The following is a 27,724-nucleotide window of genomic DNA, read 5'->3' on the forward strand; positions in this document are numbered from 1 at the left end:
GGGTTTATTATCAGTTATGAACTAATCAAGGTAATCATTCAAACACACACATACACAAGAGGTTGCGTTAGACTTTCAATCTCTGTCATTTGTTTACGAACAGCGTGTAAAGATTCCGTCATAGTCAATTATGTCCATACGAAGGCAGCATAAATGTGCCACAAAATTTCGCAGTCTATCACGCAGACTTTGAAACGGCAAACAGGGAAAACAATGAAAGGCATGACTTACATAGCATCCAGCCATAGATATAGATACACTAGATGTCGCCTGGGGCTCTGAGCATGCTTCAAAACCGCCGCCATCTTAGAACAGCGGTCTTGTCATAGGAACTATCTAGGTAAAGCTGCTATCTCTGCCTGTACTTCGAATTCATGAACGATGCCGGACTTTTGTGCTGCTTATGGATGTAAGGGGTATAGCACTAAGCATTACAGTTAAAAAAAGTAAATTTTCATAAAATCAAAACTTTTATTTTTTCCTGTACTAAATGCCAAATACATGTCTGACTGTTGAAACGAACCAAAATAAAACCAAGAAAATCGCGTTCATGACGATTTATGGTGATTTTATTTCGGTTACACCATTGCCCACAATGACACTGATGCGGGATTTCCCTGTTTCAAGATGGCGGCTCTAGTTGACGCATTCAGTCCCCTGAACTGCCGTAGCCAAGGCGACATCTAGTGTACATATCTATGGCATCCAGCTAACGTTAGCCAACTCTGTTTGCCATAAGTGCTGGAAAAGCACACAGTGTAAGCTCGACCTGCTGCTCAATCTGGTCCAAGCACCTTAATCTTTCATTTATTCTTTAAATGAACACCTTGTGAAGGTGATTTTGTAAGGATATTTCCCTTGCTTCCACTGATCAGTACTGTATCTAGCAGTTACATGGCAATCTGCAATGCGGTTATAAGGCTCGGAGAAGAACGATCCAATCACGAGACGTCAAAAACATAAAAAAAACTATTGATTTGCTAACAAAAAAGTGGGAGGGTTTGGGGCAGGATCTGAAACAAGCCAATTAGAGCTCAGCCTCAAGTCATATGCTTTTAACAAATTTACTGAACTACATACACACACATGACCAGAGGTAGAAAGTAACGAATTATATTTACTCACGTTACTGTAATTGTATTTTGTGTACTTCTACTTTTTAAGTAGTTTTTAAAATCTGAAATTTTACTTGTTTTGTTTAAAGTATTGTACTTTGTTACAACTTAAATCATATCCATTACTGAGTAAAAACATATAAAAAAAATGCAAGGTGATAAAGGCACACCACGGATGATTGATTGATGGCCGGGGGAAATAAACAATTTTTACTCTGAGTAAAGTTAAAATGACTTACTTTTTACTTGAGTATATTTTTAGACCAGTAACTTTACTTGTACTCAAGTAAAATAGCATTAAAGTAACTGTACTTTCAGGGGCGGATCACATTTCGCGTCTAAAACCGCACGGAAAACGTGGGTTGGATGTTTTTAACTCGGCTGCCACTGGTTCACTCACAATTTCCTCCAGCAATGTGAACGTTTAATGGATGTTTTACCCAAAAAGTAAGAAACTAGAATTATCTGTGTGTTGTCAGCTTATGCACAGTGTGTTTTTCTATTGTTGTGACCTAAATGAGGATCTGATCACATTTTATGGCAAATTACTTTAGAAAGCCAGTTTTTGCCAATGTACATATCTTTTGTCACATTTTCCACCCCTGATGAGTTTGCACCCCTACGTTTTGTCCCTACGGCCTTCCATATTGTATAAGCCTCAGCTGAGACTATTGGCTCAGCTGCGGCCTCTCAACGAAAGTGGAAGTAACTGACGTATTTACCTCGCTACGGTCGGCTGCCTGCGTGCCTGCGTTGAGTATAATGAGTGGAGCGTCGCCATTGGGAAACGTAACCGAGGAAATCTGTATATTATGTGGTGAGTTCCGAATTTATTCATGTTACAGGGCAAATATACGAAAATAAACTGCTTTCTGTTCGATTTCTGCGCTTCATGCGACTTTTATCAAAACAAGAATATTATAATCCGATATTTTAAAGTGTATCTGATTGAAACCAAATGGTAGAATTTACATGCAAGTTAATTTAAACATACTAATGGTTAAATGATTTATATGCTGATCGTTTTTACGCACTGCGACGTATTGAAGGAATTATTGAAAGGAAACGGTTATTTGTGCAGGTGCATGGGCAGGATAGTTTGACTGACGAAGTGAATCATAGAATAATGACTAGCTGGGGACACACTTCCGATTCACAAACTAGTAACGTTAACTTATCGGAAATGCCTCCTAGACCCCCCAAAATTCTGGCATCGCTATCAGCAAGTAACGTTAACGTTATTTGAACCCTTGTACCGATTCGATTTTCTTAAACAAACCATATAGTTTTTGCTTACTAGTGTTGATTAACAAAATCGGAACTCATTTCTTCTTCGCTGCCCTAAGGAAGTTGCAGAAGCAACCACTTTTTAGAGCAGCGAAGAAGAAATGAAATGCGCTGGCAATAGCATCCAGCTGCAGCCCTGCAGACTCACCTCCGGCTGGACACGACCAGGGCTGCGTTCAGCCCCGACAAAACATTGCACAACGTTTATTAAAGGTGCAGTGTGTCGTTTTTAGAAGGACCTCTTGACAGAAATACAAAATAATATACAAAACTATATTGTCAGGGGTGTTTAAAGACCTTTTTATAATGAAACGTTATGTGTTTATTACCTTAGAATGATACGTTTTTATCTACATACACAGAGGGTCCCCTTACATGGAAGTCGCCATTTTGTGCCGCTATGTTTTTACAAAAACCCTTAACTGAGCAACTTTTTTACTAAGTTGTCTCCGACGATGATATGTTTGTCTGGTGATTGCTACTGTAGCTTGATGTGTTGAACACCCTGTTGTGATGACGCAAGAGTTGCAACTACGGTAGCTGAGAGGCCATTCTTTGTTTTCTTTTTTATATGTTTCTGAAGCCTGATGAAATCGTTATAAATGTGGGTTTAATACTGTAAAATACCCTCGATGTTACAGTCACTGACCTTGCCGTCCAGAATGAAAGACAACATTCCAACTTGAACCCATTGAGCGAGCTGTCTCTTTACGACAGCGTGGTTTTATACATCTTGCCGCTGATTGGGCTGACATTTCTGACACACCCACCAAACAAGAGAAAACAAATCTAAAACCTGTTGCACACTGTTTCCAGGAAACACGTCGTTCAACCCAGAAAACCGTAGCAAAACGTTGTGCACCGGGGTGCGTTCCACTCCAGTTTTAGACCCGCACTCGCGAACTTCCCTAAACACTGCCCCTCGGGGGAATCCCTGTCGCCATTTTGAAGTGCGTTCCACTTCGTCAAGTGGACGAGGGAAGTTTGTATGGACAGACCCTCGCTCCCTCGATTTTGACTGAGGGAGCGAGTCTACTTCATATGTACACTTCATTCAGCTCCATATCCCACAATGCAACACGATTGTGACGTCACTTCAGCAACGCGCGCTTTGCACTGTTCAAATGATGGAGGGGGCGGTCTCCACTTTTCCATGTGATTAAAGGGACACTTCACCCATTTGCATTAAGCTTTGTATAGTTAGAACACCAGTCATGTTTTTGAATGGTCATGCATAATTTCCTCAGTTTCCGCTGAGACAGGAGAAATACAGATTTCAGTGTTGCACTTCCTTCTTTCAATGATGTAAAAATCATCATTTTGCATCATTGAAAGAAGGAAGTTCAATATCTTTGTTGAGGGGCTGACACTACAAACACCCCTTTTCTCAGTCAGATAGGCACCAAATTCTAAATGTATGTTACATTTCGACTACAAATATGACACACTTTCAATAAAGATTAATGTTTCTACGGGTGAAATGCTCTTTTAAGGGCTTAGGGCGATCCATTTGAACCCACTTCAAGTGTTCCAGCAGTAGTGGGCACTCGTACAACGTAAGCAATGATGTACATCCGAGTGAACGAGACTGAGGGAAGTTAGTGGGGGAAGGTCATAAAAAAAGAACTGGAACGCAGGGTCGGTGTGAGCTTGAACATGCCCCAGTGGATAGACAGCCTACGTCATTTCCGTTTCGCCGCTAATTTCCGTTTTCACCACTGGATGGACAGCAATTTTATTTCCTATTTTCACCTCTGGATTGACATATATTTATTTTATATTTTCACCTCTGGATAGACAGCATATTTATTTATATTTTCATCTCTGGATAAACAGCATATTTATTTTCTGTTTTCAACAGTGGATAGACAGCATTCTTTGCAGGCTTAATGGCACACTTCTTTTCCGTATTGCCATTTTACTTTTATGACTTATAATATATAATATAAAATCTGTGTGCAAATTGAAATATGATCTTTATCATATCTCTTTAAAACAATTCTCAATAATATGCTTAATATTATAAAATCAATAATTCATGCAAACTGCATTCACAAGAACCACCTTGAAAATATATATTGTTCAGATCATTTCACTATTTTTGTGACTTAAATTTAGCCTAGATCAATGAACGTTTTGTCAATACAACAGACTTGTACAATGTTAATTGACCACAGTTTTTTTTGTAAATGTAACCACTTTAGTAAAATATACGTAGATTCACATGATCAGACAATTTACCAAACAATCCAGATCAAATGAACACTTCATGGTTTTGCAATATTTATTGGAAATTACACAATCTAATTAGTAAAATTAGACAAATCTGACCATCAGAATGAAGATGCAACAGTCAGGCCCGTAAGGTTGTGGGGGAAGTCCCTCAAGAGAAAATATAACAAGAACAGTTCCAAATAAACTATTGCACACTGTGCACACCACACCTCATTCTTGTCCCCTAAAACTGACTAGCTAGTTTGTGCATTTGAATTCTGACATGACCGATAAATCATCGACAGGGCTGTGACAAAACGTTGTACAATGTTTATTAAACAGAAACAGTGATGTGTTGAACACTCTGTTGTGATGACGCAAGAGTTGCAACTACGGTAGCTGAGAGGTCATTCTTTGTGTTCTTTTTTAAATGTTTCTGATGAAGCCTGATGAAATCGTTATAAATGTGTGTTTAATAATACTGTAAAATACCCTCGACGTTACAGTCACTGACCTTGCCGTCCAGAATAAAAGACAACATTCCAACTTGAACCCATTGAGTGAGCTGTTTCTTTAGTACCGCGTGGTTTATTTATCTTGCTGCTGATTGGGCCGACATTTCTGACACACCCACCAAACAAGAGAAAACGCATCTAAAACTTGTTGCACACCGTTTCCAGCAAATATGTCGTTCAACCCGGAAACCATAGCAAAACGTTGTGCACCGGTGTGAGCTTGAGTGTGCCCCAGTTTTGTTTTTTCTTACCGCTGACACCTGCATGGCGCGCCAAATTTGAAAAGTGAATGACGATACGGAAATGACGTCAGCTGTCCATCCACTGGTGTCTAGCAAGAAGTGAGTCTGCGGGGCTGCAGCTGGATGCCTCTCAGTATTTCAGACTAGTTAAACGTCGACTTGTCTCATATGACATGCTGCAATTTCGATGGGTGGCACAAGTATTAACAACTTTTAAACGAGTTAGTTAATATTGCAATTGAAGACGAAGAACACGATAACTACACAAAGGCAGTGGCAGATCAGCTCTGCTTTATTACTTGAGTCTCTTATTTCACATTATCGTGGCTGCACTCAGTGTTTTTAAATGACCTTTTTTGTTCTTTTGTATTTTATTTTAGTTAACTAAATTATTTCTTGACTTTTAAATTTTAAAGAGATTATTTTCTTATATTATTCATATATTTTTTATATCGCTAGACAGTGTTGGGTGTAACTAGTTACTAAGTAATTAGTTACTGTAATTTAATTACTTTTCCCTTGAAAAAGTAAAGTAAGGGATTACTCTTATTTTTCTTGTAATCTAATTACAGTTACTTCTGATGTAACTATATACTATAATATGATAGTGGATTTAACATGGGTTTAGTTTACAATTTTCACTATTAACTGGTTGATTATTAGCATTAATATTAATGAGATGTTGGCTGTTTATTAATACTTAATAGCACATATTAATGACTGATTTTGCAAAACCTTATTCTACATCCTTAACCCTCCCCATTTCTACCAATACTTTAAATTAACAACTTCTTTAGTATTATAAGCAGTAGTTGGAGAGAATTGGACCATAAAGTGGGACAAGAATAGTCGATGTACATTTATATATTATTTCTTTGAGCCATTTCAAGCCTATTCTTGTATCATATACTGAATAGGATTTAGAAAGTAATTAGTAATAAGTAATTAAATACTTTTTGGAGAGAGTAATTTGTAAAGTAATCTAATTACATGATTCAAGATGTAATTAGTAACTAGTAATTAATTACTTTTTTTGAGTAACTTACCCAACACTGTCGCTAGATTTATTTTCTGCGCTGTTTATTATACAGTTATAGACGGTTTCATCAGACGCACGTGATACACGTCTGGATCCAAACTTTTCTTCCGGTTTCGTTTTTTTAATGGTCTGACTAGTTGCTAAACTGATCTCTTGAACAAATTCCTCGTCGAAAATAACAAATGTTTTGGTTTCCTAGGTAATCTATGTGTTGTTGTTTTGTGCTTGTCATATAAATAAACTACGTTTAAAGTACTTTGTTATTTATTATTATTAGTGGAGTTTACCGGAAGTTACGTGCGGACCACGACAGCCGCTTGTTTATGTTGTTACTGCTGAAACCGTCTATATTCTAAAACTAATTACCCTTTCTGTTTACAGTGTTAGATTTGTAACTGCATTTTAAGTTGTTTTTCACTTAGAAAAATTAAATAATTTTACTGTATTATTAAATGTATTTCAGACAATACATATACTGTAGTTCACTGTATGTATTTGTTAATGTTTTATTAATGGATAAGTCTGAAGCACACCATAAGATAATTATATCTGTTCATATACAGGGCTAGTAGTACACACACACACACACACACACACACACACAGGTATCGGATCAGTACTCTTTACCGGCCCATATCCTGAGCCCAGGTTTTGCTAAGAAAATCGGTATCGCACCATTTTTAGGTCACACCTAATGATTTTCGCACAGATTATAAATGTAATTTAGTCATAAGATTTTATTTATTGATAAACACAAAATAATGAGAAGCAACAGGTGAGTTTAATACGCAAGGTAGGCTAGATGCCTTTTCGTCCTTATAAAAAAGGATTATACCTAGCTTAATCTTTTTATATTAGCTTCTATTAAGATAAAAATTACCAAACGAAAAGAAATAAAAGAAAATCATTTAGGCTTATTTAAATGTACAGAACCTCAATAAAAAACAACAACAGAACCTATCAAATTCTTAATGAAATAAATATTAGGCAGTATATGTGCTATTATAACTGCACTTTGCAAAACTAATGCAATAAGAAAGACGGGCAGGGGAATTTTTCAGGAATATATTGGCCTAAACGGAAAACCGTTAATAAAGGAAATGGAAAACCCCATTAATAAAGCAGATGGTGAAGAATAGAACATTCTCCACCTGCCCAGTCCACACATAAGATTATCATGATATTTACATATTTTTGCAATGATTCATCTTTCTACCAATTTTATTCTCCTCTGTTTCTCCAGCCTTGCATAAACGTAATTGGCTAGTATCAGGTTTATTTGCATAAGGCAATCTGATTGGCTGACACCTGTGTTGGCGCTTGAAAAGTAGAGAAAATTTCAACCACCAACGGAACCATTCAGTTCGGCAATGCATGACGTCACCCATTCAAAGTAAATGAGAAGTGTTAACACTGACGCCCCGTGTGAATACAGCTTAAGAGTTGGCACCCCTGTGACTAGTCAAACCCCTGAACCCCTTTTTTATACCCCTGTGACTAGTGAAATAAAGTTTTTAATTTATATTTTAGATCCATAGACATGTTAAAAAATGGCCTCCGTGACGTCACCCATCGGTTTGTGAAGAGCTTTTTCAAAGCCAATAGTTGGCAGAGCCTGCCGGCGCTATCTTGGCCATCACCACACATCACTTTATGATTAAATGATTAGACCTTTAAGATAAGGCTCCATGTATTTAAAATTCATATTTGACATAAAAATACTATTTTACATTTTAAAGACTTTAAAGGAGACATTTCACAAGACTTTTTTAAGATGTCAAATAAAAAAGTGTGTCCTTTAAAGGAGTAGTCTACTCATTTTCAATATTAAAATATGTTATTACCTTAACTAAGAATTGTTGAGTCATCCCTCTATCATCTGTGTGCGTGCACGTAAGCACTGGAGCGCGCTGCGACGCTTCGATAGCATTTAGCTTAGCCCCATTCATTCAATGGTACCATTCAGAGATAAAGTTAGAAGTGACCAAACACATCAACGTTTTTCCTATTTAAGACGAGTAGTTATACGAGCAAGTTTGGTGGTACAAAATAAAATGTAGCGCTTTTCTAAGCGGATTTAAAAGAGGAACTATATTTTATGGCGTAATAGCACTTTTGGGAGTACTGAGACTCGCCTGAAAAGTCCGCTCCCCTTCTCCCTCTCATAATGGGAGAGGGAGGGTGTTACTGCGCCGAGTCGAAGTACTCCCAAAAGTGCTATTACGCCATAAAATATAGTTCCTCTTTTGGATCCGCTTGGAAAGGCGCTACGTTTTGTTTCGTGCCACCAAACTTGCTCGTGTAACTACTCGTCTTAAATAGGAAAAACGTTGATGTGTTTGGTCACTTCTGGCTTTGTCTCTGAATGGTACCATTGAATGAATGGGGCTAAGCTAAACGCTATCGAAGCGTCACAGCGCGCTCCAGCGCCCACGTGCACGCACACAGATGATAGAGGGATGTATCAACAATTCTTAGTTAAGGTAATAACATATTTTAATATTGAAAATGAGTAGACTATTCCTTTAACATGCAAATGAGCTGATCTTTGCACTAAATGGCAGTGCAGATTAAGGGACGGTATTATCCCCTTCTGACATCACAAGGGGAGCCAAAATTAAATGACCTATTTTTCTCATGCTTGTGGAGAATGGTTTACCAAAACTAAGTTAGATTGATAAAAGCACTGGGGATAAATGCTATTTTGTAATTGTGCTGCCCTCCCAGTGTCTTTACGTTTAGGCTTTGGGTGAGGGACTGGTTTTCTTCTTATGTTTAAAAAGTGAGGTATGTTTATGTATGATTTGAATTATAAAATTATATTTTTTTCTAAATTTAAAAAAGATCAATAAAATCAAAGAAGGCATATTTTTTATATTTTTGTTATGTGTTTTTTATTTTAAAGCCTAAATATAAATACCTTAGATCAGGAGGGAGAGGAGGGGAACACGCTTCCAAAATGAGTTACTGTGAGAAGAGAATGCAGAAGGTCAAGAAGAAAGATGAGCATGATGCTTATCAGAGCCAGATGTCCAGAGAAGCATCTCCAGAACCCAGCTGTGTGTCCATGAAGAGTGATTGCTCCATGTTGGAACCTATTGAACTCCGTAAAAGAGTGACCTCTGACCCCAGGTACAGTAAAACTAATCAGTTATTATTCAGTGTCTAGAGCAAAAGACTAACCAACAAACAGCAGACAGGTTTAAAATGCTGTTAAATGTGATTTTCAGTATCACTAGCAAAAGAACGTCAAGAGGAGCATCTCCAGAACCCAGCTGTGTATCGATGAAGAGTGATTGTTCCATGTTGGAACCCATTGAACTCAGTAATAGAGTGACCTCTGACCCCAGGTAGAGTAAGAAAGCCATGTTACAGAGTACAACACTTTCAAGAGCTTGGGACTATAGTTCAAACTACATATAGCAGTGGGTCTAATATACTTTGTATTTTGTCAGTATCACCAGGCGGAGAAGACACAGTGGTGCATCACCAGAGCCCAGCTATGTGTCAATGAAGAGCAACTGCTCCATGTTGGAACCCATTGAACTTCGTGATAGAGTGACCTCTGACCCCAGGTACAGTGACACTAATCAGTAATTATTCAGTGTCTACTACAGGGGTCTTCAACTACTCTTCTAAAAAATGTAAATATTATGCAGGCCAAACATTTACACATTTTTGGACATATGATGCTGCCCCGAGAATTTTCGGTTTCTGTGGTACCCCCCCCCCCACCCTCCCAATGGCTGCATAGGTGCACTGGAACAATCCTTCCTAAAATGCATTAAACTTTCATTTACAAAGACGTGAAACTCACCGAGTGGTTCAGGGGTGTTCACTGATATGCTCTCCAAGCTTTCCAACAGGTTTTATTGTAGTTTTTGTCCAACTCCAGTGACTTGTATTAGGTGTGCTGTGAGGTACGGTATTACTCCGCCGTCAGAAACGGAAATGGAGTTCTTTGTATTCTTTCAATTGGCACAGGCGTATTATCGCTGGACGGTCTATTATTCAAGCTCTCAACGGAAGAATGTACAGGTGTGAGGCGTTTGGAAAAATAGGTCCACAAGTTTACAACGAATGGAAAGCATCTTTTGCAGCGATTTTTGTGTGAGCATAGCAGTGAACGCCCCTGGCCACTCGGTGAGTTTCACGTCTTTGACCTTTTATTTGTGATGTGACACTGAATATAAAACAGCACATTGTGCTTTCTGCATCTATCATCAAAGTATTTATTAGTAATAAAGTGGAAATTAGTAGAAATGTGAATATTTGGTTAGCATGTTGATTTACGGTATGTGCCCCTAAATTTTCTGGTTGAGCCCCTAAAATTTTCAGTTGGGGCCACTGTGCTCCCAGTCAAAAAATTTAGCCCTGTTTAAGTGTAAAATACAGAACTTGTCCTCTAAAAACTGTATAAAAATGTAAGCTGATGTGTCAAGTTTTTAGGGTAAACTCCCCTTTCACTTGAGCAATAGCAGGAAACGGCAGGATCTCTTAAACCTAAATAAAATTAAATTCTAATTTTATAGAAATTTGTCTTTTTACTTCATTTTGCTATAAAACGCTCAAGATGTGTTTAGTGCCAAGAGAGGTCACACTAAACAACGACGATGCCTAAAGAAGACATTTAGTCCTGAAAATATGTTTTTTTACATATTTCATGTATTTTCTGTTTGTATCTTAATAAAATAGATTGAAAAATAAATATGGATGGACATTAAAACTTGTAAAACAAGAAGTCTGGTGGTGGTGGCCTAAGACTTTTGCACAGTACTGTATATATTATATATGTTATAGGCTAACCTAAAATGTTTTTGTTAATTTTTGTTAAATGTCATATATTAAAAAAAACATTAAAAAACAAAAAAAGATGCACACTTGTATCCAGTATTTTGCCTTTTAATGATTGAAAACTCATATTTTCTTTTTAAATATTTTTTAAAAACAATTGTATTTCAACATTGCAGAAGCCAAATGTAAATAGTTCAACTATGAGCACTGAACAAAAAAGTGCAAGTGTAAATAATCAACACATGTATTTTTGTATAGCACTTTAATGCAGAGCTCTTGGACTTCTTTTGTTTATAACTGTTTAACTTTCATGAATTGTTACATTTTAAGTATTCACAACATATAGCCAATCTTCTCTTAATGACTAAAATTGCACTTGATGTTTCTTTTTTGATTTTAAAAAAATATATAGGCTTTAAATCGCCTTTCCACTGTAAACGACATTCCGACATGACTGTCAGAGTTCACCCCCTAGTGGCATGCCAAAAAAGGGACGAAGCTCATTCCGCGTTGCATGCGGTGTAGTCGCACAAGTTTTCTTTTATGCAACCAAAGCTTAAATTGGATCCGGAAATGATGCACTTGCAGATGGTTGGCACCCCATGCAGCACCTTTGTGACTCTCATTTGTCATGTACAGGGAAAAGGCATGCCACATTTGTGACATGGGCTGCCAATTGACTAGCCCTGGTTAAGAGCAGAAGATTAACCAACAGCTTTAAATGAGCTTTTAAAAAATATTTTCTAAATGATCTGTGGGGTATTTTAAGCTGAAACTTCACAGACACATTCTAGGCACACCTGAGACCCATATTACATCTTGTAAAAATAGGCATAATATGTGCCCTTCAAATGTGATTTTCAGTATCACAGCAGAATCAATTTTTACAAGGTGTTTCAACATTAATATGTGTTGGCAGTGTGCGTACACAACAACAACATTTAACGCCCAGAGGAGCATCTTCAGAACCCAGTTGTGTGTCAATGAAGAGTGATGGATCTATGATGCAGCCCCCACAACTCACTGTGAGTCCAGTGACCTCTGACCCCAGGTACAGTAAGAAAACAATTTTACAGGTTATAACACTTTCAAGAGCTTGGAACAATAGTTCAAACTACACTTTGTATTTTATCAGTATCACCAGCAAGATAGATCCTAGAAGAGGATCTTTAAAACCCAGTTGTGTGTCAATGAAGAGTGACGGATCCATGATGCAGCCCCCACAACTCACTGATGCAGCATCAACTTCTGACCTGGGGTACGGTAAAGACTGGATCACACTGCTCCAACAAATTTTCAAAATGTACTGATATTTTAATTTGGAATTGGATGGAACACAGAACTGTTGAGAAGAAATGTGCATACAGGCTACACAATATGACACTAGTCTGAGAAAGATCAGTAGGCATACAGCAGGTGAGTCTTAAAGACTGCTTGTCGTTTGTCATTATCAGCAGCAGGAAAAGTCCCAGTGGAGCTTCTCCAGAATTCAGCTGTGGGTCGATGAAGAGCAATCAGTCCATGTTGGATCCCATTGAAATCAGAAATAGAGAAGTGCTTTTAAAACCCAGGTACAGGGAGAAAGCTGTCAAGTTGGGACAATTATATTTCAGGCTGTATATAGCAGACAGGTCTAAAACACTTTGTATTTTTCCAGTATTACCAGCAAGAAAGAATCCGAATCAGCATCTCCAGAACCCAGCTGTGTCTCGATGAAGAGTGATTGTTCCATGTTGGAACCCATTGAACTTAGTAAAAGAGTGACCTCTGACCCCAGGTACATTAAGAAAGCCATTTTACAGGTTATAACACTTTCAAGAACTTGGGACAATAGTTAAATTTACATAAAACACACAGACCTAAAACACTTTGTATTTTATCAGTATCACCAGCAAGATAGAACCCAGATCAGAATCTTTAGAACCCAGTTGTGTGTCAATGAAGAGTGACGGATCTATGATGCAGCCCCCACAACTTACTGATGCACCATCAGCCTCGGACCTCAGGTACGGTAAAGACTGGATCAGGTGCTTGGGACAATTATATTTCAGTCTGTATATAGCAGACAGGTCTAAAACACTTTGTATTTTTCCAGTATTACCAGCAAGAAAGAACCCGAATCAGCATCTTCAGAACCTAGTTTTGTGTCAATGAAGAGTGACGGATCTATGATGCAGCCCCCACAACTCACTGTGAGTCCAGTGACCTCTGACCCCAGGTACAGTAAAATAGCCAATTATGCATTTGATGCACTTTTATCCCAAGCGATTTACAGTGAATTTAATCTATACAGTACAACACTATCCAGAAATTAATTGACATGTAGCGTTGTCAAAAGTACTGTTACTTCAGTATCAAGAAAGCAGATTTTCTTTCACCGAATAACTCAACTGTCTCATACTTTGCTCACCATCGTACCATGTTGTTTACGCTTGATATGCTTTAGCTATTATTTGAACTAAGTTTCTTGAAGTACTGGTATTACAGACTTCGGGTCAACCCAGTACTGATGGTCTAACTACAATAACAAGTGTTAAAAGTTTTATGCCTAGATATTCTAGTGCACAGCAATCTGTAACGTCTGCCTTAGGGCAGAAGTGCAAAAAGGTTATGTCCGGGGTGAGAGGGGTCTGTGATGATGTTACCTTTCCGTTTCTTCACATCCGGCGTTGTACAAGTCTTGAAGATTGGGCAGGTGCACACCAATAATCCTTTTAGCTGTCCTGACAATCCGTTGAAAAAGTTACTCAAAAGAGGACAAACAAACAAAACTAACAAAATTACCAAGACGCTACAGTACAAACCGAGGCAGCCATCTGTGGCGCCATCTTGTTGTTAACAAGTTAATCACATGTTCTTTAGTGAATCTACCTTCAGAATAAAAGTACGGCAATGTTTTTGCAGCAATATTTTATTTTGATATGAATTGAATGAAGTTCTGAATAGGCTTGTTGAGGTGCACCTTGACTAAAATTTATACAAGAGAAAACAACTAGAACTAGAAGATATGGCAACAAGCTTAAAATTGAGAAAACCGCAAAGAGCTACATATGGAAATACCTTAAATTGAAAGCAGATTGCAAAGAGGATAAATGGTGTTGAGGTTTTGTGACAAAATGAGGAAACAATGAAGACCAACATTGTTAGTTACTGCTCCTTCGATTTGGAGTTTGTGACTGTTAAATCCAGACCCATTTACCTTCAGTGGGAGTTAACAGTTGTCAAGGTTATGGCTGTGTATCCCTGTGTCCAAAACCGCATACTGTGACAGTAAATACTACATTAGATTAAAGACACAATATGTAAGATTTATCAAAAAAAAAATCCCATTTTAAATAATTGCTTGTTACTTACCATGGTGCATATCAGTAAAGTAATTTCCGCGCTATTCTAGGATATCCACTTTTAGAACAAGTGAAAAAATGTGGTGGTTATACAGCATCTAGCAAGCAGCTGTTGTGCCTTGCATCTTATTTATTATGATGGCAAAAATAATGTGATCAAACGTACAGGTAATAAAACATTTATTTATTAGTGAATTCCATGTGTCTTGGCTTTCCTATTGTGCCTTCAGGTACCTACTTATTGGCCAAATCCTATTATTATTTTATACTCCTTTGCCTAAATCTCTAGGTCTAACCCTTTCCTTTGCTCCTTGAAACAGAGTGGACAAGGGAGTAGTGTTGTTTTTGGCAGCCTCTTTTAATTTTAGTTTTAGTCTAGTCTTTGTGTCAAGCTGTCATTTTTAGTTTTTTTTTAGTTTTAGTCACATTCATACACTTTTTAGTCTACACACTGTTCGTAAGAGTCTAAAAGGTCTACGGAGGATGTTTTAGCCATAGCCCATCTGACTTGTAGCAGCAATACTCTTTGTAGACAATACTACAGCTCTGAATTTAAAACGATTGTCCTACACAGACTGGTGTCCAAACTGCCTCTGGGTTAAGGATTTCCTCACAGACCGATCCCAGAAGGTTAGAGTAGGTCGACACATCTCCACAGCTCTTAGCCTTAGCACGGGATCCCCCAGGGTTGTGTGCTGAGCCCCTTACTCTTCACCCTTTATACACATGACTGTACTCCCACACATTCCACCGATACTTTCAAGTTTGCCAATGATAAAACTGTGATCGGTCTCATCTTTTCGGGAGATAAGTCTGATTTAACGCAGTGAATGTCTGTCAATGTGTTGTGTGTTGTGTTTCATATTTATATTGCTAATTCTTTGTTCAAAATTGTTATTGTTGTACTGATCACATAGGAATGCTCCCAGTGTTGTTGTACTGTGTGCAGTGACCATAAAGTTCTATTAATCTGGATTTCTCCTTTTGTTATACTCATGAAGCCAGTTAAAACTGCTACTGAATCAGACTGACCAAATTCCCGGTGTGTTTTCTATTTTTCATTTTTGTGTTTTAGGTTAAGGGGGTTATGTGGGAAAAATGGTGTACTTTGAGTGCGGGTGTTCAAGCTCTTAACATTGTCCTACACTTGTAAAAAAAAGTAAGGTTCGATAAGGTACACTAAGTTGGGGGATACGCTTAAAGATTTTTTTATGGTAGCTCTACTCAGTAATTAAACATGTTTGTGAATGTGCTTACAAAATTGCTTATGAACATTTTTATCTAGTGATCATAATGCACTTCATAGTCAGTGTAAATATACAGTATGATGGTTTTCACTGGCAATTGTCATGACTCATGGTCATCTTTTCTTAGCAGTGGGGAGATATGGTCGAATGCGTCCACCTGTCAGACCCTCATCAGACCGAACAGCATTGAATCAGACCCGCCAGATCAGACTGAACACCTGCTGCAGGATTCTTATCAACCATTAGATGGTGTTCTGCAGAAAGTGAAAGACAAACACAAAACCAACATGAAAAACAAGTATGAGAGTTTATTTGAGGGAATCAAACAACAAGGGAATCAAACCCTCCTAAACAGAATTTACACACAGCTCTACATCATAGAGGGAGAGATTGAAGGAGTAAATGAAGAACATGAGGTTTTAAACATGGAGAAAAAGCCAAAAACACAAGACTTACAAGACACTTCAATCTATTGCAATAACATCTTTAAACCCTTACCCGATGCACTTAATAAAAGAGAGAAAATCAAGAGTGTTCTTACCAAAGGCATCGCTGGAATCGGAAAAACAGTCTCCGTGCAGAAGTTCATTCTGGATTGGGCCGATGGAACAGCCAATCATGATGTGGATTTCATTTTTGTTCTTCTGTTTCGAGAGTTAAACTTAATTCGAGATGATCGGTACAGTTTCCACAAACTTCTGCTGGCCTTTTATCCTGAACTTGAAGATCTGGACTCAAAGATTTATGATGAGTGTAAAGTCGTGTTCATCTTTGATGGTCTGGATGAAAGCAGAATGGCGCTGATGTTTTCAGACACGAGCGAGAAAGTTTCTGATGTGACTGAGACTTCATCAGTGTCTGTGTTGATGTCAAACCTCATGAGAGGAGATCTGCTTCCCTCTTCTCTCATCTGGATCACCTCCAGACCAGCGGCAGCCAATCAGATCCCCTCCAAATATATCAAGCGTCTGACAGAAATCCAGGGATTTAATGACGCTCAAAAGGAGGAATATTTCAGGAAGAGAATCAGCGACGAGCATCAAGCCGAGAAAATCATCTCACACATTAGAAAAGCGAGAAGCCTTCACATCATGTGTCACATCCCAGTCTTCTGTTGGATCTCATCCACTGTGCTTCAAAACCTCCTGAAAGAAGACAACGAGAGAGCAGAAATCCCTAAATCTCTGTGTGAAATGTACATCCACTTTCTGCTGATTCAGATGAATATGAAGAATGAGAAGTATGATGAAAGAGATTCAGAGAAACTCCTGCAGTCCAACAGAGACTTGATTTTGAAACTGGCTGAAGTGGCATTCAAACAGCTAATGAAGGGTAATGTGATGTTTTATGAGGAAGATCTGAGAGAGTGTGGGATAGACATCACTGATGCCTCACTACATTCTGGGATTTGCACTGAGATCTTTAAGGAGGAATCTGTGATTCATCAGAGGAAAATCTACTGCTTTATACATCTCAGCTTTCAAGAGTTCCTCGCTGCTCTCTATGGGTTTTACTATTATAATGGTAAAATAACAGAGACGTCACAGTTTTTTGATGTAATATATGTTTTATTGAAAGCAGCAGTAGATAAAGCTCTTGAGAGTGAAACTGGACATCTGGATCTTTTCCTGCGATTTCTGCTGGGCATCTCACTAGAGTCCAATCAGAGACTCTTACAGGATCTACTGACACACACGGTGGATACCTCAGAAACCATCAAGAAAATTACTGAATATATCAAAAAAAAAATCAACAATGGGTGTGATTACTCAGCTGAAAGATCCATTAATTTGCTTTTGTGTCTGCTTGAAGTGAATGACCAGACTCTGTCCAAAGAGATTAAGGAGCTTGTAAGATCCGACAAACCCTCAAAGAAACTCTCTGCTACTCACTGTTCAACAATAGCCTACATGATCCAGATGTCAGATCAGGTGATGGATGAATTTGATCCAAAGAAATACAACACGACACAGGAGGGCAGAAGACGACTCCTACCAGCTGTCAACAACTGTAGAAAAGCTCTGTGAGTATTACGCAAAAACTGTCATGGAATTAGTTTAATAGAAAGACAAAATTCTTTAATTTTTCTGTGTGGATTAAATTTGTAATCCCCACCTAGTATTTCCTATTAAGTACTTAGACCATTACATCCCCCTGCAGTGGATAATTATATGCCTTAAAATGTTTTGGGTTACGTAGGTAACCCTGGTTCCCTGAGAAGGCAACAAGATGCAGCACACCTCGGCGTGACTGATTTGAAGCACGTGCAACACATAATCAATAATTTAATTCTTGAATATAGGCTCGATGCCGTGCGGACCAGGGGTGTGTGGGTGCATCCCACACAATCACACTCGCTACCAAGTGCCGAAGCAAGTGCCTACAGAGACGCAGGATGTATGGTATATAGACGCAGTATCTTGTTTCCTTCTCAGGGAACCAGGGTTACCTACGTAATCCGAGACGTTCCTTTTCGAGGAACTCGAGCTACGTCGCCATAGCAACGCTTTGGGGAACGAGATGACCATACTACCAAATGCCTGTAGTGTGTATAAACTGAACACAGTCAAGGCAAATAACCTGGGACCCTAAAGAGGGGTCTAGGTCTAGATCAGGGTTCTTCACATCCAACCCTGGCCTCTGCACATTGTTCAGTACCTTAGGAACATAACCTGGTTTTGGTATATATGCAAACATACAGGCAGTCACTTGCTGAGGCATTAAAAGCGAGTGTGTTTTTGTGGGATGCCTTCTTAAACCCCTTAAATCCAGCCTATATTCAATCATCAAATAATTGATTATGTGTTACACGTGCTTTAGATCAGTCATGCCGAGGCCTTCCCCAAAGTGTTGCTATGGCAACGCAGCTCGAGTTCTTCAAAAGGGAACACATCATTAAGCATCAAAACATTAAATGTAAAAACTTTTTTCATGCTTAAAAACAGCTTGAATGTAACTTTACACCCTTGCCTCATTTAGTATGGATCTTTGAATATGTAAATTATAATATGTATATCTCTATTCAGTAACACCAGTTTGGGCCATAGATATATGTACATAGATGCCCCATTTGGCAGTTCCAGACACATAGCTCCGGGATGTGATTTTTTTTTTCCGTATAAATACAAATTTCTGTATTTTTTTGTAACCTCGGTGGAATGAATTGTCTAAATCACATATATCCGCAGTTTTTTGTGTAGGGGGTATGCTGTTCTGGCAGTTATTCGATCCGTGACCATAAAACCATAATGTAATTAATTTATCCACTACTATGTTGTAAAATTATGTCATTTGAAAGTAGGCATTGCGGTCCACCCTGTGTCAAGTCCAGTCAGTTTAAAATTGCAGATGTAAAGTAGTGAGGGGATGTCACTTGTTACCAGTGATACACGGGTTGATCCAAAATGAGCGGGTGCCTGCGGGCACCTGTGATTACAAGTCATCCAAAAATATTTTTATGATTTTCGGGTCGCGGTCGGTCGGGTTGTTTGAAATAAAGATGCCAATGAACTATATTAAACAATGGGATTGGGGGGATTTCCTTCCTTCTTTTTTGTTCTTGGCCAATCACAGTGGTTTCACAATGCATATATGAGTTGTGCATTTGCAGCGTTATTTTTTATCAGCGCTGATGTTAACACTTTTATCGAATCACATTGCATTGTAGTATAACAGATTAAATGTACTGTAACTGTATTGTGTTTTAATTCCTTATTGTAGACTTGCTGACTGTAATCTCACAATTCAGTCGTGTGAAATCATCGCTTCAGCTCTACAATCCTCAAATTCTCCTCTGAGAGAGCTGGACCTGACTAACAATGACCTGCAGGATTCAGGAGTGAAGCTAATCTCTGATGCTCTCAAGAGCCCAAACTGTCAACTAGAAATACTGAGGTATTTGTCTATATATATGGATTAACCGAAGTCAAATATACTACACAAATACTGTAAATACATGTTGGCGTGTGTTCTATAGGTTATCAGGTTGTATGGTGACAGATGAAGGTTGTTGTTATTTGGCGTCAGCTCTGAGTTCAAACCCGTCACACCTGAGAGAGCTGGATCTCACCTACAATCACCCACAACACTCAGGAGTTCAGCTGCTCTCTAAACTCAATCATCCAAACTTCAAACTCAAGTATGATCAACACTAATACTCTCTGATGTAGTTGTAAACCTGCATATGACTGTGTATGTGAAACACAAAAGATGATATATTTAGTCTCAATGGTTTAGTGCTGTTATTAACATTTTTTTTTCTCTTTCTCTCACACTTCATTATAGTTTGGACTATGGTGCGGAGAAGAGGATTAGACCAGGACTACAAAAATGTATTTTTATAACCAAATACACACCCACACATTCTCACACACTGACCAGTAATAAATTTGCAAATTTGGATTATCCGCAACATGGGAATAGCACATAAAAATTTGTGAATAAACCACTGTTTCCAAATAGGACAATTAGGAGAAGCCACCATAGTTTTTTATATACACTGTATAATATTTTTATGCACCTTTTCAGAATTCATGTCTTGATGTTTTCATCCAGCATTTTTTCAAAGCATTATCCCAATATTCTTTGATGCCCAGACCTAACATTATTATACAAGGTTTTGCTTTCTGTGTCATCTTTAAAGGTTCGCTAAATGGTGATCTCTTAATGTGAAGAAAGAGTCATGTGAACCTAAGTTGATCTCATTCGCCTCTACCAATTTTTAATGATGTATGCACATTTTCTTTCCATTGCTTCCTGTTCTTTGCTGCTTGTCTTGCTCTTTCCATGAAGGTCACCCCTCTCTAACTCTTTCATTTTTAACAGTTTTGCGCCATGTTGTTTTTGGCAATCCTCTTCTCCTCCTTTCTGGCCTCCAACCCAAGGCAACAGCACAGTCACTTGACAATGTTTTCTCATTGCGTGACCAATCCAGGTGCATCTTCTCCTCCTAACTTTATCTTGGACTCTCTCAGTCACTGCCAATTCCCTTACCCGCCTGTTAGTGACATGTTTTGTCCGGCGATTCCTTAGGATTCTCTTGAGGCATTTGTTCTGCAGGGTATCCAGTTTTTTTCTCATCCCCTTTGGTCAGCTTCCAAGTCTCACATCCATACAGTAGTGCAGATAGCACCAATGTCTTAAACAAGCCTTGGTCTTACTGCTGATGTCTCTGGCATAAAATACTTTGTCCAACTTGTTAAAAATTGCACTGGCCAGAGCTGTTCTCCTCTGGATGTCACCTGTGCCATTTCTGTCATGGGTTACGTCTGCGCCAAGGTATGTGAAGCTCTCCACCTCCTCCACGTCATTTTGTCCTACTCGCATTGCACCTTTCTGCTTGTTGTTCACCTTCATAACCTTGCACGTCTGAGCTTTCAGTTTGAATTCTACCCTTCCTGCATTTTCTGTCTTGTAGTCTTCATCTGCCGCTGGTTGAATGTTGATGACAGTAAGGTCATGTCATCACAACAGTACTTGAGGACCTAGACTTTGCTGAAGTTCCATCTTATGCCTGGCTTGTTCTCTACCGTCTGCCTCATGACCCAGTCAGTGATCATAATGACATGGAATCCTGACATGCAGCAGCCTTGATTGACTCCGGTGATCACTGGGAATTCAGTTGTTACCCCTTCGTCTATCACTGTGCACCTTGACAATAACGATCAATTTACTTGGTATGCCATATTACTTCATAATCGCTCACATGCTTCTTCTGTCAATGGAATCAAATGCCTTTTCAAAGTCCACAAAGTAAGCGTATATTGTGGCATTCCACTAGAGGATCTTTCGCTGGATGAAGATCTGATCAACGGTGCTCCTTCCTGCTCGAAATCCAGCTTGCTCCTTCCAGAGGCATTAACTCTATCCTGAATTCTTCTGATCAAAATCTTCCTAAGTACTTTGATGGCCATCGCTAAGACGGCCACCCCTCTCCAATTTGCGCAGTCTTGTAGGTTTCTTTCTTTGAGATCTTGCAGATCAGTCCCTGTTTCCATTGGTCCGGTACCCTTTTCTCCTGCCAGATATGGTCAAAAATGATTTGTTTTAGTTCTTCAAAAGAACCATTCACATCTGCCTTAATCATCTCTGTTGTAACTTGGTCTATCCCTAGGGCCTTGCCAGTATGCATAGACTGGATTTCCTGTTTGGTATGTCAATTAGCCTGGTTAATCCAGACCATTCTCAGTAGTAACTGAGTTATGGTCTGGCAAAGCTTCATATGCAAATCATTTCCAAAGGGGCGTCACCAATGGACCTTGCTCAAATACCTCTGGGCGCAATTGGATAGATGACGTATGCACCACTACCAGACGGCTCGCCGCTCTCGCTAAGACCCATTCGTTTAGCCACCAAAGTTGCAAGCTGGTATATCACACTTTTGCCGAATCCAGTCGGTAAGACAGCGATAACATTTTTTTAGATATGAAAGCTGATTCGAACGAGTGATGTTTCACAGCGGCATCCATCTGTCTAATGTACAAAATCTGCTTTACCGTTGCTGCTGCGCTGTCGTCATCGCGTAAAGCCCGCCCCAATGTTTCTGATTGGTGCCGCGATTTCTCGGCATTAGAAATGGGCTTGAATGGTCTTTTGCCAGACTTCTTTCAGAGCAAATCTAAATTTGCTGGAAGTTGTCTGCGTTTTCCCAGGCTACACTTTAACCAGAATCTGAAGAGTTTTTTTCCTCTCATTTTCTACATCTTGAGGGGGTTCTAGAGGCTCTTCCCTATTTAAAACTTCCTGGCAGTGCTCTTTCCACCTGTTCAATCGTTCTTCTTTCCTTTTCAGCAGTTTTCATCTTTACTCTTATCTGCAGCCATCTTCTTATGATTCTGACCTGTCAGTTGTTTTACTATTTCATGCAGCTCTTTTTGCTTGACGTTCTCTGCTGCGCTTTGTGCCCTCTGTGCCTTCTCTGGCATCCATCTTCTTTTGTCCTCCCTGATGTTCTTCTTGACTTTTTTTGTCCTTTTGCTTGTATGTTTTTTTCAGCCTTTTTTAAGACTTTGTCCTGTGGATTTTCCTTTTTATCTCCTTTCTCTCGTCAATAATTTGCCAGGCTGCCATACTAATCCATGGTTTGCTTTTTCCTTTTCTGTAACCTAGGACTTCCTCTGCAGCACAGACATAGGCTTTCTTCTGCTGTTCCCAAATTGTATATATGTCCTCACTGTCACCACTCTTCTCCTTAAGTATGCTCAGCTTGCTTCTAACTGCATTAGTGTATTTCTTCCCAGTTTCTTCTTTCTTCAGTCACTCTTTATCCAGTCTTGATTTGACCTTCTTCAACTTTCTGTTGGTGCTGAGTCGTACAGTATCCTGATTCTTGTTTTCACCAAATAATGTCCACTGTTGACATCAGCACCTCTCTGCACTCTGTTGTCCAAGGCAGAGGATCTCCCCTGCCCGCTTTTAATTAGGTGGTCAATCTGGTTCATGACCATTCCATGCTTGGTTACTGACTAGCAACTCCAACTTAATGCTGTTCCTCATCTCCTGCATACAGCACTGTTTGTCCTGTTGCCATCTTCTGTCCCCCTGCTCCTGTCCCTCTGCACTCGCTGATCCCAAGCAGGTCCAGCTTGTACTGATCCATCTTTTTTTTTAAGAGAGTCAGCTGACATTTGCTTAACTTAGAACTCTCATTCTATATGTTACATTATTACTATGCTCGCTAGTACGGTTTAATCTTAGCCACTTTACTTTGCTTCTTATGTTATCCACCGATTTTTCTGTGGACATTCCAGTGCATGATGGAGAGTTCTTGTTTGGGTGTTACTATAGATGTCATTGTTCGTTGAGCTTCCTGAATGCTTTGACCCCAAGCCGTCATATTGCCATCACTGGCCATCGTAGCTTCACCTTGGTTACTTCTATCTGTAATGCCCATGGTATCTGTAGCAACCATTTTTAATGGGAGAAGGTTTTTAGCCTGCCGCCCAACACCTCTAGTACGAGACCCAGTGGTTTTCTCTTGCTTGTCTTTTAAAATAACCAATAGCGAGTCAGTCCAGCAAAGATGTATTTTAACCAAATGTAGAGGGCAGGAGGCTCTAGCATCTAAAGAACATTTGATTGGACAGAAAATTTGATGAGAAGTTGAAGTGTAGGGTAATGTCATTAAAATTCTAGACTTTTTAGCGTTTGTGCCAAACTGTAGGTTTTGAATGCTTATATCTTCTGTATGAAAATTTTGTCAGTGTTTTAGACCATACCAGTTTATATAAATTCTTAAGCCTAACATATTTATACTTAAAGGAATTTTTCTTTTTAAATCAATGTGGTCTTAACCTTTTGTTTCTCTGTTTAGATTTTTATGATGTCACAGTGGATCTAAACACAGTAAACCCTCTCCTCATGCTGTCTGAAGAAAACCGAAAGATCATACGAGTGGAAGAGCCCCAGTCGTATCCTGATCATCAAGAGAGATTTGATGAAGTTACTCAGGTTTTGTGTAGAGAGAGTCTGACTGGACGCTATTACTGGGAGGCAGAATGGATTGGGAAGGAGATTGGAGTTTCAGTGGTTTATAAAGGTATTGGCAGGAAATTTCGGAGCGAGGACTGCTGGTTCGGATACAACAGTAACTCCTGGAATCTTCACTGCACTAGCAAAAGTTACACTGCAAGTCATAATCAACAGCAGACAAATATCCCATCAACATCATCCCCCTCTAATAGAGTCGGAGTTTATCTGGACTGGCCGGCCGGCATTCTTTCCTTCTACAGCGTCTCTGACACAAACACACTCACACACTTACACACATTCAACACAACATTCACCGAACCTCTATACGCTGGATTTAGACTTTTTTATAACACCTCAGTGTCGCTCTGTAAAAATACTAGTTAACAATATCAAGTTATCATTTTATTTATATAATTTTTTACATGTGAAGAATATTTAAGTTCAATTGTCAGTTGAGAAATGGGCAGGTACGTTCTCAAGATTTTATGTTATCAAAGGTATTTGTATAAGTCAACAGTATTCTTCTATTACCAAGTCGATCTCAGTCTCTTTACTGCGTCGGGAGAATCAAATAAGCGACACACACTCAAGGGTACAGATCTCAGTGCAGTTGAATCTATTTATTCTTGTACAAAATTCAATGGAGGACTCTATATATATATGTATGTAATTTGCACAGGGTTTGTTGGTTACTACTCTGTTCCCCCTTGAAGTTCACACAAGTGCGTGTGTATATACAGTATTTGTGAATCTGGTCCCAAGGCTAGAACTGCACTAGTTTATGTATAGACGGTTTCAGCAGTAACAACATAAACAAACGGCTTCCTTTAACCAGGAAGTAGAGGGCTGTAGTACAAACCGGCCGTTCGCTGTAGGCTTTGAAAGGAGACTTCTGTTAAAAAAATATATATCGCCTGGCAGTGAACTTTGAGGGCCCTATTTTAACGATCTAAGCGCATTGTCTAAAGCGCACAGCGCAACGTCTAAATGGACGTGTCTGTATCCACTTTTGCTTATATAACGACGGGAAAAATGGTTTGTGCGCCGAGCGCATGGTCGAAAAGGGTTGGTACAATTTTTTTAATGAGAAATGGGAGTATTTCGGGGGTAACGTGCAATAAACCAATGAGAGTCTCAGCTCTCACCCCCTTTAAAAGCCTGTTGCGCTGGCGCTATGTCTAATCCCTATTTAGATGACGGACTTTGTAAACTGAAAAACTAAGCGGAGGAAGAAGATTCCCAGTTTAAGATTAATGTTTAATAATTGTGTTGTTTTCACTTGTATTGAAATTGTTAAAAGAATAGTTTTCTTTTAGTCATGGAAGTAAAAAAGCAGGCTTATAGTTGCTTTAAATGTATGGCTATCCAATATCATCATAAAATAATTTACAAGTATGTAAGAAAAGGTTTGTACTCTAAAAATACTTTATCTCCTGCTTGTTACAAATAAAGAATTTACAAACGGCTCTCCTTTCAGCACTTGGACAGCGTCACGAGATTTTTTAAGGATTACATAAAAATGTTTCTCATCTCACCATATCCACAGGTACAGAGTCATCATATCCAATAAATCTGTGAGGTAGCATTTAAAAAAAACATTTAAAAACAGATGCATTTGTTTAAAGCAAAGCATTTATTTACTTACCAGGCTACAGGTGAAGCAGCTCTTTGTGCCTTCTAACGTCTCATAATTAGTCCTCATTTATGTCCAAGAGACTCAATAATAATCTTTTACATTCAATCCTTTTAATCTTTCATATTTAAAAGCGTTTTTGTGCTGCTGCGCATTCATGTATTTGTTAAGCAAACCCGCGTTGTCGTCCCGTTTAGGTGCATATTACTAATGCGCTCTTTAAATAACAAAAAACATATTGCGCCGCATTGACTTTAGACCAGGTTTGTTGGTCAATGGCGTAGTCTATTTTAGTTGCCTCAAAATAGCAACGCGCCAACAATGCGCCTGAACACAACTCGTTTTCAGACCAGAACGCCCATGGGCACAAAAGGGGGCGCAAATGCATTTTCTATTTAAACAACGCGGCGCCAAACGTGAAAATTTTAATTGCGCAGGGTGCAAATGACACTTGCGTCGCGCATTGCGCTGCATTGTGCTGGGTGTAAGATAGAGCCCTGAGCTTTATCATTTTGTAGGTATTATTTATGCTCTAACAGCAACATTACACACTAACTAAAGTTTGAAAAATGGGATCAGGAAGAACGTGACCTTTAACTACACACTGGCTGCCAAACCTCCCTTCACATTGTGGTCATTCGTGATCTCCCGCTGTCTTTAGGAAACCAAAACATTTGTTATTTTTGATGAGGTATTTGCTCCAGAGTTCATTTTTAGCCACTAGTCAGACCATTTAACAAACAGAAACCAGAAGTAAAGTTCCGACCAAATGCGTAACTGCGACAACGCACATGCGTCCGTTGAAACCGTCTATTCTTTTTATTTTTTTGAGAGGAAAAGTTACTTTTTTCACATCTTTAGTATTTGTTATTGATGTGTATTTATGCTAGGGTAAGTCATTGAACATCATAGAGTAACTTTTCTGGTACTACTAACTCAAGTGATTAAGCCCTGTATAAAAAAGGTGGTGACCTTTTTTTCTGTGTAAATATTTTGTGTGTTGCTGCTGTGTCCTCGTTTATCAGATATTTATTCAAACATTTCTGTTTTTAAATTGTGTTTATGTTTTTATTATAACCACAAAAATGCTCAACACTGTTACACAGGAGTGAGTTTTATTAAAGCATGACAGAGTCTGCAGTAAGACGTATTTCTTCTCATTATAAAGTGTGTGGGGCCATGTTCATGTTCACCAAGTTAAATTAAAATGTGTACTTCACTTAATGTGCAATGATAGAATTCTATTTACATAATTATGACTGATTGTTAATTTTTTTTATTTTACATCATATTTATATTTCATGTTCCTGAAAAATGTTATTGGAGATATTGCAAATTTTGGAAAAATATGAACTTTAAACCATATGACATGTAATGTTTATAGTAAAGCAATGGCCTTTTAGTAAAAATAGTAGATATTTTTGCTGCAATGTTCTCATTTTATGTATAGGCCTACTGCTCTTTGTATGTCAGTAAATGTTCTTGTTTTTTATCTTATTGTGACTCTGAGATTTTTATTGTGGCTATAAAAAGCTCAGAGCTGATTCTGAAGAACTTTCGGTTCTCTCAAAAACTTTGTCAAAGGTTTTAGTTCAATAAAACTTTCTGGACTACAACAGACCTCTTGTCAGATGTTCTCTAAATGTTATTTATGGGAATCATACAGTCAAAAAAAACAAAAACTTTTAGGAACACTTATTTATTAGAGGACTGATTGTAAACATAAACACAGACAACACAGTAATGTGAATTAATTTAACATCCCTAGGATACATTTACATCCATAGATAAAAAACCAACAAAGCATTATTGAAAGAAACAGTGT

General features: G+C 38.6%; 1 protein-coding gene across 5 annotated transcripts; it reads left to right on the forward strand.

The window, feature by feature from the left end:
* The first annotated feature begins 1,778 nt into the window (after positions 1-1,778).
* LOC129416032 (NACHT, LRR and PYD domains-containing protein 12) lies at positions 1,779-26,974 on the forward strand. 5 transcript variants are annotated; one of them, XM_073872977.1, is made up of 15 exons: positions 1,779-1,932; positions 9,318-9,544; positions 9,643-9,762; positions 9,868-9,987; positions 12,126-12,257; positions 12,342-12,464; positions 12,661-12,777; positions 12,864-12,983; positions 13,090-13,212; positions 13,302-13,424; positions 15,925-17,820; positions 19,518-19,691; positions 19,774-19,935; positions 20,082-20,128; positions 24,109-26,974. In XM_073872977.1, the coding sequence occupies exons 2-15, from the start codon at positions 9,372-9,374 to the stop codon at positions 24,648-24,650; spliced, it is 3,972 nt and encodes a 1,323-aa protein (XP_073729078.1). In that variant the 5' UTR covers positions 1,779-1,932; positions 9,318-9,371; the 3' UTR covers positions 24,651-26,974. The 5 variants fall into 5 exon arrangements, with proteins under 5 accessions (XP_073729078.1, XP_073729079.1, XP_073729080.1 ...); XM_073872978.1 differs by having other exon boundaries at positions 15,928-17,820; XM_073872979.1 differs by lacking the exon at positions 12,342-12,464.
* Positions 26,975-27,724: the final 750 nt, after the last annotated feature.

The sequence above is a fragment of the Misgurnus anguillicaudatus genome, chromosome 11, assembly GCF_027580225.2.
Source record: "Misgurnus anguillicaudatus chromosome 11, ASM2758022v2, whole genome shotgun sequence".
Lineage (NCBI taxonomy): Eukaryota > Metazoa > Chordata > Actinopteri > Cypriniformes > Cobitidae > Misgurnus > Misgurnus anguillicaudatus.